This window comes from Phaenicophaeus curvirostris, unplaced genomic scaffold, assembly GCF_032191515.1.
Source record: "Phaenicophaeus curvirostris isolate KB17595 unplaced genomic scaffold, BPBGC_Pcur_1.0 scaffold_69, whole genome shotgun sequence".
In the NCBI taxonomy this organism is placed as follows: Eukaryota; Metazoa; Chordata; class Aves; order Cuculiformes; family Cuculidae; genus Phaenicophaeus; species Phaenicophaeus curvirostris.
In genome coordinates, this window is record NW_027206691.1 from 759465 (window position 1) to 771956 (window position 12492).

At 58.9% G+C, this 12492-nt stretch overlaps 1 protein-coding gene across 2 annotated transcripts; it reads left to right on the forward strand.

Annotated features, from left to right (window-relative positions):
- The first annotated feature begins 891 nt into the window (after positions 1 to 891).
- Positions 892 to 9230, forward strand: LOC138734291 (ATP-dependent RNA helicase DDX25-like). 2 transcript variants are annotated; one of them, XM_069881902.1, is made up of 11 exons: positions 892 to 938; positions 1028 to 1091; positions 2825 to 2960; positions 3044 to 3136; positions 3239 to 3341; positions 4012 to 4126; positions 4490 to 4667; positions 5437 to 5674; positions 6135 to 6297; positions 6460 to 6651; positions 8514 to 9230. In XM_069881902.1, the coding sequence occupies exons 1-11, from the start codon at positions 909 to 911 to the stop codon at positions 8573 to 8575; spliced, it is 1374 nt and encodes a 457-aa protein (XP_069738003.1). In that variant the 5' UTR covers positions 892 to 908; the 3' UTR covers positions 8576 to 9230. The 2 variants fall into 2 exon arrangements, with proteins under 2 accessions (XP_069738003.1, XP_069738004.1); XM_069881903.1 differs by lacking the exons at positions 892 to 938; positions 1028 to 1091 and adding an exon at positions 1743 to 2264.
- The last annotated feature ends 3262 nt before the right edge of the window (positions 9231 to 12492 follow it).

Consider the following 12492-nt stretch of genomic DNA (forward strand, 5'->3'; position numbering starts at 1 on the left):
TGGGGGTTTGGGGCTGCCTCCTCATTGTTTGGGGAGATCCCTCCTGGTGTTTGGGGCTCCCTTCTAGGGTTTGGAGAGATCCCTCCCGGTTTGGGGACTCCCTCTTGGCTTTGGAGCCGCCTCCTGGGATGAGAGATGGATTCCTCCCAGCACTTGGTGGGCCCCTCCTGGGATTTGGGGGGCAGCTCCCAGGCTGGAGGGGAGGCTCCCTCCTGGGATTTGGGGGTCCTTTACAGGGTAGGGGGATCCCTGCTGATTTGGGGGTTCTGCAAAGTTTCGGGACTCCTTCCCAGGTTTTAGGAATTTCTTACAGGGTGGGAAAGGCCCTTCTGGGGACGGAGCTGGATCCCTGCCCGCTGGGGCCCCTCCGGAGAGAAGAGCAACAAAGCTGGTGAAAGGGCTGGAGAACAGGCCTTATGAGAAGCGGCTGAGAGAGCTGGGGTTGTTTAGCCTGGAGAAGAGGAGGCTGAGGGGAGACCTCATTGCTCTCTACAACTACCTGAAAGGACGTTGTAGAGAGGAGGGTACTGGCCTCTTCTCCCAAGTGACAGGGGACAGGACAAGAGGGAATGGCCTCAAGCTCCGCCAGGGGAGGTTTAGGCTAGACGTTAGGAAAAAATTCTTTACAGAAAGGGTCATTGGGCACTGGAACAGGCTGCCCAGGGAGGTGGTTGAGTCACCTTCCCTGGAGGTGTTTAAGGGACGGGTGGACGAGGTGCTGAGGGACATGGTTCAGTGTTTGGTAGGAACGGTTGGACTCGGTGATGCGGTGGGTCTCTTCCAACCGGGTTATTCTGTGATTCTGTGACCGGAAGTGACCGCACCGACCGGAAGTGACCTCCTCCACCGGAAGTGACCTCCCGACCGGAAGTGACCGCCCCGACCGGGCCGCTCGGCGTCGCGGGGCGATGGCGGCGGAGCGAGGCGGGTGGTGGGAGGTGCGCGGCGGCCCGTGATCCCTTGATCCCGTCCCCGCCCCGAGCCGCCCCCGCCCCCCGCCTCGTAACGCTCCGCTCTGTCCCCGCAGCGCCCCCAGCACCGGCGGGGATGGCGGGAGGAGCCGGAGGAGGAGGAGGAGGAGCAGAGGAGAGGTGAGGGGGGCAGTGCGGGCCGGGCTCAGCGCGGCCTCTGGCAGCGGGTGTGGCCGCGACTGTGCTGTCTGGCACTTCAGTTTCAGTAGAGCTGTGCTGGCACCTTCAGTTTCAGCAGAGGCTGGGGGATGATGTGGTTGGAGCAGCCCTGAGGACAGGGACTTGGGGTGCTGGGGGAGGAGAAGATCCACATGAGCCGGCAACGTGCACTCACAGCCCCGAAACCAACCGTGCCCTGGGCTGCATCCAAAGCTGTGGGACCAGCCGGGCCAGGGAGGGGATTGTGCCCCTCTGCTCTGCTCTGCTCTGCTCTGGTGAGACCCAACCTGGAGCTCTGCGTCCAGTTCTGGAGTCCTCAGCACAGGAAAGACGTGGAGCTGTTGGAGCAAGTCCAGAGGTGGCCACAGAGATGATCCAAGAACTGGAGCGCCTCTGCTATGAGGATGGGCTGAGAGACCTGAGGTTGTTAAGCCTGGAGAAGGCTCCAGTGAGACCTTAGAACAGCTTCCAGTGCTGAAAGGGGCTCCAGGAAAGGTGGGGAGGGGCTCTTGATCAGGGAGGGCAGGGGTAGGACAAGGGACAATGGCTTTAAATTGGAAGGGGGAAGATTTAGATTAGACATTAAGAGGAAATTCTTCATGCTGAGGGTGGGGAGGCCCTGGCCCAGGTTGTCCGTCTAAGTTATGGCTGCCCCATTCCTTGAAGTGTTCAAGGCCAGGTTGGATGGGGCTTGGAGCCCCCTGATGCAGAGGGAGGTGTCGCTGCCCATGACAAGGGGGCTGGAATGACGTGATCTTTAAGTCCCTTCCAACTCAAACCATTCTGTGACACCAGCTTGGGAGGAAGGGTCAGTCTGCTTGAGGGCAGGGAGGCTCTGCAGAGGGACCTGGCTAGGCTGGATCCATGGGCTGAGACCAATGGGATGAGGTTCAACAAGGCCAAGCGCTGGGTCCTGCACTTGGGATACAACAACCCTGTGCAGCTCCAGGCTTGGGGATGAGTGGCTGGAACGCTGCCCCATGGAAAAGGACCTGGGAGTGTTGGCTGACAGCGGCTGAACATGAGCCAGCAGTGGCCCAGGTGGCCAAGAAGGCCACCAGCATCCTGGCTTGGATCGGCCATGGGGTGGCCAGCAGGAGCAGGGCAGGGATCGTCCCCCTGGACTCGGTGCTGGTGAGTCTGCACCTCAAATCCTGGGTTCCGTTTTGGACCCAAGAAGGACATTGAGGGGCTGGAGTGTGTCTGGGGAAGGGTCTGGAGAACAGGAGGAGCTGAGGGACCTGGAGCTGTTGAATCTGGAGAAGCGGAGACTGAGGAGAGATTTCATTGTTCTCTGCAGTTCCTGAATAGGAGGTTGTAGTGAGGTGGATCCTGGGCTCGTCTCCCCAGTGACAGGTGGTGGGATGAGAGGAAATGGCCTCAAGTTGCACCAGGGCAGGTTTAGGCTGGGCATCAGGAAAAAATTCATCACTGAAAGGGTTCTCAGGACCTGGCAGATGCTGCTCAGGGAGGTGGTAGGGTCACCATCTCTGGTGGATTTAAAAGCCAGACAGATGAGGTGCACAGGGATGGTTCAGTAGAGGACTGGGAGGGTTGGGATTGATGATCCCAAAGGTCTTTTCCAACCAAGTGATTCTATGATTCTGTGTGAGAATTGGAGAGGGAGAGAAGGGAAGAAGGAAGAGGAAGGGGAAATGGGTGCTCTTCTTCCTCACTGGTTCCTTCCTTTCCAGAGCACCCGGCAGAATCCTCCCTGCTGAACAAGCTGATCCGTATGTCCCTGGTGGAGTCGAGTCAGAAAGTGGAGATCCTGCAGCAGGACCCCAGCTCCCCGCTCTGTTCCATCAAATCCTTTGAGCAGCTGCCCCTGTAAGTCATGGCGGGTCAGGCGCGTACAGCAGGCGAGCAGCCGCCTCCACTCCTGACACGCCGTCCTATCCTCTGTCTTACAGGAAGGAGGAGCTTTTGCAGGGGATTTACATGGCAGGCTTCAACCGGCCATCCAAGATCCAGGAGCAGGCTCTGCCCATCGTGCTGGCGTATCCGTGAGTAGCCACGCTGCGTTGGTGGGCCCTGGGTTCCTCGAGGCATCCCCAGCCTCGTGACACCCGCCCCTTGTGCACCACTAAGCAGTCTTTGCCTTGCAGGCCCCAAAATCTGATTGCCCAGAGCCAGTCAGGGACAGGGAAAACAGCAGCTTTTGTCTTGGCCATGTTGAGCAGAGTTAGTGCCGCCGAGAAATACCCGCAGGTAACACAGGAGAGGGAGAGCTGAGGCAGGAGGGCTTTGCTGGAGCCCGTGAGGTGCTGTTAAGGGCAGAGCTCTGGTTTGTGTCCCTGTCCCTCTGTGATCCCGTCTGCTGGAGGGGATAGTGAAGCCCCAGGGCATTCGCAGCAGCAGGAAGGGCAGAAGGGAGGTGGTGCCCGCCCGAGGCAGGTGCTCACACTTGCTGGCAGTGGATTAAGCCAGGCTTTAGAGAGCCTGGAATTTAAACGCTGAAAATCAGGCGCAGAGGTGCTGGCTTTCTGGTGGCTCCAGCAGCCCCACGAGCCCTGGTCACCTCTGCCCACAGAATCAACTCTGCCAGCTGCGATTTAAAGTCTCTCATCTCAAGTACAGGGGGTGATTTAAACACTTGCTTTAAATCTGGATGCGGAAACCAGTGTCACCGAGCTTCCAGAGACATATTCCCTCAAAAGCAGCTACGGTGACTTCTTTCTGCCCACACCCCTTCAGCTGTGCTGTGTTCCCAGCTCCTCAGCTTCCCCTGTGCTCTGGAGTGACTTGAGCAGCCTGGGATCTTCTCGTGCTCTTCCTGCCCTGTCAAAATCCCTTGTCGTCTGCCTGGTGTTCCCCGTCCTGGGAGCACCCTCGGCTTTCCGACGAGGCGTTTCTTGCCTGACAGTTCTCTCCCTCAAAGTGCCTCTGCTTGGCTCCCACCTACGAGCTGGCCCTGCAGACTGGGAATGTGGTTGAGACCATCGGGAAGTTCTGCGCCGACATCAAGGTTGCCTATGCTGTCCAAGGAAACAGAGGTGAGTCCGGTCCTGCCAAGCACGATCATGGAAGTGTCCTGTGAGTACAGGGATCTTCTCGGAACCTTGAGCTACCAGAAGCTGCACAGACCTCCGTGCAGCCAATAAAACTCTGTCTGTATTCCCCGCTCCTGCTAAGGAGTCTATTTTGCGATTGCTGGCTGCTTCCAGAGTCCCCCCTGCACACGTGGGGCTGGTTTCTACCTCCCCAAGGCTGTAGGGAAGCGTCAGCCCTGATTGTGGTTAAAAGCTCCAGCTCCACTTTGCGATGGCCCCCCTCAAAGGCCAGAATCTGAGATGAACAAGTGAAAAATGCGCTGGTGTTGGTTGGAGGTGGTGGGCTGCCATTTCCTGCTCTGGCAGTTCCTCAGGGCGTGGCGCTGGAGGAGCAAATCGTCATCGGGACGCCAGGGACAATGCTGGACTGGTGTTTCAAACGTGGCCTCGTAGACGTGAAGAAGATCAAGGTGTTCGTGCTGGATGAAGCTGACATCATGATCGACATGCAGGGCCTCTCCTGCCAGAGCATTCGCATTCAGAAGTGAGTGATCATAGAATCGCTTGATTGGAAAAGACCTTTGAAATCACTGTGTCCAACCATCCCTGTCCATTACTAAACCAGATCCCTGAGCACCTCATGTGCCCGGCTTTTAAACCCCTCCAGGGATGGGGACTCGGCCACCTCCATGGGCAGCCTCTGCCAGCGCCCCAGAACCCTTTTGACGGAAACATTTTTCCCAATACCCAGGCTAAATCTGCTCTGGCGCAATTTTAGGCCATTTCCTTTCTTCCAGTCACCTGTCCCCTGGGAGAAGAGCCCAGTACCCACCTCACCACAACCTCCTTTCAGGGAGCTGTGATTTATAAGGTCTCCCCTCAGCCTTCTTTTCTCCAGGCTAAACAACCCGAAGCCCCTCAGCTGCTCCTCGTAACCCTTGTTCTCCAGCCCCTTCCCCATCGTCCTGATGGCTGGCATCCTGCTTCCCTGGCCTTTCCCCCTCTTTGCTTAGCTTTGAGTGAATTGGTCTCCAAAGGACCTGAATGCGCAGCAAAAGAGAGTCCCTGTGATGCTGAAGATGCATCCAGGGAAAGGTGAGCCCAGGGACCCGGCTTTCTGTAAAACCGTATCTGTGAAACACACAGGAAGACTTTTATTTCGCTTACCTTTACTCTGCCCAGTTACAGCCCTTGGATTGGTTTCTCTTGAAGGCAACACAAAATCAACTGAAATGAGCTTTTATCTCTCTGAGCGAGCAGATCTGGGCAGCTGTGGCTCCTCTGGGCTGACCAGTCCTTTTTCCCTGCTCCAGGGCTCTCCCCAAGGACTGCCAGATGTTGCTGTTTTCCGCCACCTTCAAGGAAGCCGTGCGAGCGTTCGCCATGCGGATTGTATCCAATGCCATCGTGATAAAGCTGCGTGAGGATGAGCTTACCCTGAGCAACATCAGGCAGTACTTCTTTATATGCGAGAGCCAGGAGGAGAAGTACAGAGCCCTCTGCAACATCTACGGCTGCGTCACCATCGGCCAGGCTGTTGTCTTCTGCCAGGTAACGCAGCTCCGCCTGCCTGGGGACAGCACTGGGTTTGCAGTCAGGGACAACAGGAATGGTTCCTTTTCCAGTATGCACGTGGAGGGCTTTTCCCCAGATCCTCAAAATCATGGAGCAGAGCCCAGGGAGGGATGGGGAACGCGTTGCCAGCACTGAAAGGACAGTGATATGGCAAAGGCAGCTTTTAAAAGCATCTCTCCTACCAGCTGGGACTGCCTTTGCCGGGCTTCCACGGTCACCAGAACACCCTGTTTTTCCTTGCCCTTTGTGACAGAAGCTTCCTGCTTGTTTTCATTGTTTTGATCTTGTTTTGCGGTGTTAAAAAGCACCAGGAGGTCCCTCGAAAGGAGCAGGAGACTCAAAACAGGGGGAAATAGCAGTGAAGGGTTGGCTGGGAGGGAGCAGAGCGGTGGGAGGGCTGCTGCGGAACCTCAGCCTGCCTCTCGCCACACCTCAGACTCGGAGGAGTGCGAGCTGGCTGGCGGCGGAGATGAGCCAGGACGGGCACCAAGTGGCGATGCTGACAGCGGAGCTGACGGTGCCGCAGCGGGCCGACATCACCCAGCGCTTCCGCGAAGGAAAGGAGAAGGTCCTCATTGTCACCAATGTCTGCGCCAGAGGTACCTCTGGAAAACCCAGTGCCCCTTGCAATTCCGAAGGGGGTGAAACACACCTCCTGGCATCTGCTGCTTCTGGTGGCAGCATGGCTTAAGGCAGGGATCCTACGGGATATGTTGGGCCCAGGGAGCCTTTCCCGCAGCCCTGATCTCACTGTTTCTCAGGGATCGATGTGCAGCAAGTCACCATCGTGGTGAACTTCAGCCTCCCCACCTCTCGGAGAAGAAACGAGCCAGATTTTGAGACCTATCTCCACCGCATCGGGCGAACTGGACGCTTTGGGAAGAAGGGCATCGCCTTCAGCATGGTGGAAAGCTGTAACGTGGGGCTTGTGCACAAGATAGAGGAGTATTTCCGTAAGCATTCACGTGTATCTGCCTCGCTGGGATAGGTTCTGGGACTGGTGATCTCCCTTCAGCTCATTTCCCGTCTGCAAAGGGACCTTATTGGGCTGCTCTTCTCCCTGGGCGTGTCTTACTCGGCACAGGCACCAGGTGGAGCCTCCCTTCTGTCCCCCTTGCCCTTTGAGGGGGTTTTTATCCATAGCAGACGTTTTCAGAGAAACAGAATCACAGAATGTCCTTAGTGGGAGGGGACCCCCAAGTCTCATCAAGTCCAACTCCTGTCCCTGCACAGGACAACCCCACAATTCACACTGTGGGGCTGGGGGCGTTGGCCAAACACTTCTGGAATATTGTCAGCCTTGGGACTGCTTCCCTGGGAGCTGTTCCTGCGCTCCACCACCCTCTGGGGGAAGAACCTTTTCCCAATGTCCAACCTAACCCTGCCCTGGCATCTTCATGCCATGCCCTCATGTCCAGAGGGAAGAGCTCAGTGCCTGCTCCTCCTCCTCCCCATTGAGGAAGCTGCATAGCGCGATGAGGTTTCTCTTCAGTCTCATCTTTTCCAGGCTGATCAGACCAAGGGACTTCAGCCACTTCTCATACACTTCCCCTCTAAACTCTTAAACTCTGTGCCCTCCTCTGGACACTCCAGCAGCTTTAGATCCTTTTTATCCTGTGGCTCCCAAACTGTCCCCGGTGCTCAAGGTGGGGCCCCAGTGCGGAGCAGAGCGGGACAATCCCCTCCCTCGCTTGGCGAGCGATGCCGTGCTGGATGCACCCAGGACGTGGTTGGCTGCCAGGTCACTGCTACCTCGTGGCCGACTTGCCATGGACCAGAACCCCCTGATCCCTTTCTGCAGGGCTGCTCTCCAGCCTCGCGCTCCCCGGGCTGTCCGTCCATCCGTGTCCCAGGGGCAGAACAAGGCCCTCGCCCCAGTTAAACTCCCTGCGGTCGTGATTGCCCATCTCTCCCGTTTGTCCGATCCCTCTGCGGGGCCTCTCTGCTCTCTGGGGTGTCAGCAGCTCACCCACTTCCATGACATCCCCAAACTGAGTTATTAAAGCTTCCAGTCCCGCATCCAGGTAATTTCTGAGAATGCTGAGGAGCGCTGGCCCTGGGATGAACCCCGCGGAATGCCACTAGGGACTGGTCGCCAGCCTGATGTGACCGCAGTCACTGTGACGCTTTGATCCAGCCCCTCAGCCCGTTCTCCCCACCCAGCACTGTGTGTCCAGCTGGCCACTGGGCCGTTTGTTCAGTAGCCTGAGATTTTGTGTGTGACTTGCCAGGGCCTTCACAGGTACCTGGTTTGCCTCAGCACCGCTTTTCACTTCCCTCCTTCAGGCATTTTATCTGCCTTTTCCCTGTCCCAGGGCAGCTGGTACCTGGCTGAGCTCAGCCCGGTTGTGGGAGTGAAGTCAGCCTTGGCCAAAGCAGCCCACTGCGGGATTCCCGCGGGATGAAAATCCAGCGGAAGAATGCCCAGACTTTTGCTTTTTAATGCTGTGACGTTGGGATTTGAGGGCTGGGGGTGCCTGATGAGATTAACGAACCTCCCCTGTCCTGCAGCGGTTTGGAGGTGGGAGGAGAGGGTGGGAGCGGCTTTGGAAACCGATTGGGACATGCTGCTTCTGGCTTGGGGCACTTCTTGCTTTCAGAGTCCAGGCCACTGCACTCCCTCACTTGGCACTGTGCCTTCTCCCAGTTTCCTTGGCTGTTGCTTGAGGGCCGTGGACTGGAAATCCCACCCACACAGGAGCGTTCCCACCCATGCCTGTGCACGCAAGCGGCACAAATGCCAGCTCACCGGCGGCCGGGCTTTGGTTTTACCAGCTCGTGCCCAACACTGGCAATTTTTGTTTCCTTCCTACAGAGACCAAGATCAAGGAGCTGGACCCAGATGACATGGATGAGCTCGAGAGGCTGGAAAACTGAGTGAGGACCAGGGGTGTGCTGCCCCCCCGTCCCAGTTTTGGTTCAGGAACAGAAGGAAAAGTTACAGGGGAAGATGTTCCAGTTCTCTTAAGAGTTTCCCCACATAGTTTGGCTTTGTTGGGATGCTGGGAGGAGGCAGGGGAGCCCTCAGCCCCAGCGGTTCTTGTCCCTGGTTTTGTTCTGGTTCTGTGGCCGAGGTTTTCAGAGCCCTGGCTCTGCAGGGTGGGAGGAATCCCCATGGCGCTCGGCTTGGGGTGATGCTCCTCAGCGGCACCTCTGGATGCGCTCAGAGTGGTCAGGAAACGGGGAAGCAGCAGGAGCTGGCTCCAGAACTCCGCTGCTTGTCTCCAGGCAGCAGCGACAGGTACCTTTCTGCCACAAAAACCTGGAGAAAAAGCTCAGAAAGAAAGAATGGGGAGAAAAGCGGAGTTGTTAGAAAACGGAATGACGGGCTCTCGCTAGGTGGCGGCAGGAGCTGCTGTCGCGGAGCCCGAGTGGAGCAGTTTGGGGACTGGAAGAGCCGGGAGCTCGTGGGCTGCTGGGCAGGGGTCAGGGGTTGTCCCTTCGCTGTCACCAAGCCTGTCTCTAACAGAATGGAATTAAATCCTTGCTAGGGTGGTGGTGTTCCTCCTGTGCAACAGGAATTTGGAATTTATCCCTACGCTCAGTGCAGACGTGTTTTTATTGGCTCCAAGTGTTGACGGTTGTGTCCTTAGCCACCAACATCCCCTGCTCCCCTTGCTTCAGCTTTCCCAGTTGCTTTACAAACCTGACCTGTCCAGGCAGAAACTGTGCCCGGAGCCGTCTGGCAGCAGCTCGGGGAGCAAAGCCTCAGCTGCCTCTGTAGCCCCCCGGGCCCGGCTTTACCCCACAGTGGGCGTTTGATCCCCAAACCTCTTTGCAGGCAGCCTCACACTCTTGGTTTGCTCCGGATGAGCCCCTTCCTCAGTGGACACAGGCTCTGGGGGTGGGATCTGGCCCGCAGACCCCTCTGGTTGGGGCGTTTCCCCTGCGTTGTGTTACAGCCTGGCTGCCCCCATGAATGTTTTATGGGCTGGGGCTGCTGTGGAGAGGGAGATGAAATATCAAACCCCGCTTGCCGCCCGGCTTCCCCAGCTCCCAGACCCCGCATGCTCCGCCACGGGGCTGTGGGAACCTATTTTCCCTTCCTTTGGCCATAAAACAGAGGCTGGGGGGGTGAGTGTGGGACAGGGAACAACCCCCACCCCTGGGGGATGGAGGCGATGCTGCCGCTCCTTGAGCGAGCGCGCCTGTCCTCAGCCCTGAGATTGCAGGGACCGAGGCCGGTGGCAGCACCAGGTTCCTTCCAGCCCGCACGAGCAGGCTGATAAATAATTAAGGGTTAATCAGGGCAGGGCTTAATTCCCCAGGGGAAACCAGAGAAGAGGTTGGCGCGGAGAGCGCAGCCCTGCTTCGCCATCGCTCCGCGCTGCTGGACATGGCGCCATGGCACGAGGCTGGGCAGCGCCGCACTGGAGGGGACCGTGGGCGCTGTGGCTGCTGCCGGTGCTGGCAGGGGGTGAGCAGAGCCCCCGAGCCCCGGCTGCCCGGGCGCAAGCGGGCCCTGACCCCGCTGCCCCCCGGCAGGGCAGCCGCTGGCGGCCGGAGAGGCGGGCTACGAGGAGTGGGCAGTGACGGGGGTTCAGGGCCGTGCGGTGGAGCTGAGCTGCGGGCGTGTGGCGGCGGCACCGCCGGCTGTCGTCTTCTGGAGTTTCGTGGCGGAGCCGGAGGGCTCAGGGCCGCCGCGGGCAGTGGCCGTGGGCTCAGGCAGAGAGGTGGCAGTGGCCCCCGGCGCGGGGACGCTGGGCAGGGTGACCCTGCGCAACGGGACGCTGGAGCTGCGGGAGCTGCGGGCGGCCGCCCAGGGGCGATTCCTCTGCCAGGGGCTCTTCCCGGAGCGTGGGCGACTCCACGTTGGCTACGCCGCTGTCCTCTTGCGCGTCTTGGGTAAGCACTGGCCGATGGCCACCGTCGCGTTCCCGGGGATCCCTGCGCTTGCCCGTGAGCCCTAGAGTCTTTCACAGGCCAGCAGTGTGTGCTGCTGGCCACTGAAGAGCCTGCTAGCCCATGGGAGTCTTCCACTGGCCAGTGTAGCGTGCTCCTGGCCAATGAAGAGCTCAGTAGCCACTGAAGGGCCCCACTACTCACTGAAGCGCGCCACTAGCCAGTGTAGAGCTCTGCTAGCCAACACAGCGGCTTGCAGCCAGTGCAACACTCCACTAAGCAGGAAAGCACCCCATTAGCCAACGTGGCACCCCACGAGCCAACGTAGTGCTGTGCTAGCCAACAGCATCACACTAGCCAACATAGCACCCCACAAGCCAACGTAGCACTGGGCTAGCCAACACGGCAGCACGCTAGCCGACATAGCATTCCACTAGCTGAAGTAGCTCACCATTAGCCAGCGAAGGGCCCCATAAGCCAAAGCAGAGCCTTGCTGCCCGGCAAAGCACTCCACTAGCCATCGTAGCGTCCTGCTAGCCAGCACCATCTCCTTGCCCTGGCCAATCCAGCATCCCAGTAGCCCCTAAGCGGTCACATTAGCCTGTCTGTGGCTGCTCTAGCTACTCCCCACGCCCACAGCCAGGACACCCCCTCATTAGCCCATAGACATTCTAACAAAGCTGGTGAGGGGGCTGGAGAACAGGCCTTATGAGGAACGGCTGAGAGAGCTGGGGGTGTTTATCCTGGAGAAGAGGAGGCTGAGAGGAGACCTCGTTGCTCTCTACAACTACCTGAAAGGAGGTTGTGGAGAGGAGTGTGCTGGCCTTTTCTCCCAAGTGGCAGGGGACAGGACGAGAGGGAATGGCCTCAAGCTCCGCCAGGGGAGGTTTAGGCTGGACATTAGGAAAAATTTTTCATGGAAAGGGTCATTGGGCACTGGCAGAGGCTGCCCAGGGAGGGGGTTGAGTCACCTTCCCTGGAGGTGGTTAAGGGACAGGTGGATGAGGTGCTGAGGGACATGGGTTAGTGATTGATGGGAATGGTTGGACTCGATGATCCGGTGGGTCTTTTCCAACCTGGTGATTCTATGATTCACTAGCCATCCTGCTTGCTGCCATAGCACATCACTAGCCAATACAGCCACCAGGCCAGCATGGTGTGTCCATGGCCACCATGCCCTACGGCACCATGGTGCCTCCACGCCCACCACCCACCCCGGGACGTCCATGGCCACCACGGTGATGTTCACAGCCACCATGGTGCACGTTTTCTAAGGAGACTTCCCAGCCTGGTTCCCCACCAGAGGGAGGATGCCCCAGGTGTGGCTGTGTCCCCTCTCTGGGGATGTCCCGATGACTGAGGGTCCCCATGTCACCGCAGATGGCCCCGACGAGCCAGCCATCAGCGTGGAGCCCTTCTCCCCTGAACAGGGGGGCTTCTCGGCGGGCGAGAGGGAGGACGTGGTGCTGAGCTGCCTGGCTCCCTCCAACCCCCCTAGTCGCTACGTCTGGCTCCACAACAGCTCCCAGGTCCACACCGGCCAGACCTACGCCATCTCTGCCATCACTCGCGCCCAGGCGGGCACCTACACCTGCCTGGCCGAGAATACCCACCTCCAAACCCGCACCCAGGCCACCACCGTCCTCACCGTCTACTGTAAGTAACCCTGGAACAGGGGCAGCCCCACGGGTGCCCCTGGGGCGAGATAGACCAAGGCAGCTTCTGGTGAGGATGTAGGTGTGAAGGGCAATGTGGGAGGAGGGTAACAGCCCGGCGTCCCCCAGCTCTGATGGTCTCCTGCAGATCCACCACCCGGCAGCCCCACCTGCTCTGCCCTGGCCACCGGTGACCTGCGGGACGTGGCCCTGCGGTGCCGCTGGCCGGGGGGTTTCCCCCTGGCACGGCTGCGCTGGGTGGGCCCCTGGCCTCCCGTGAAGGAGGATGAGGACGAG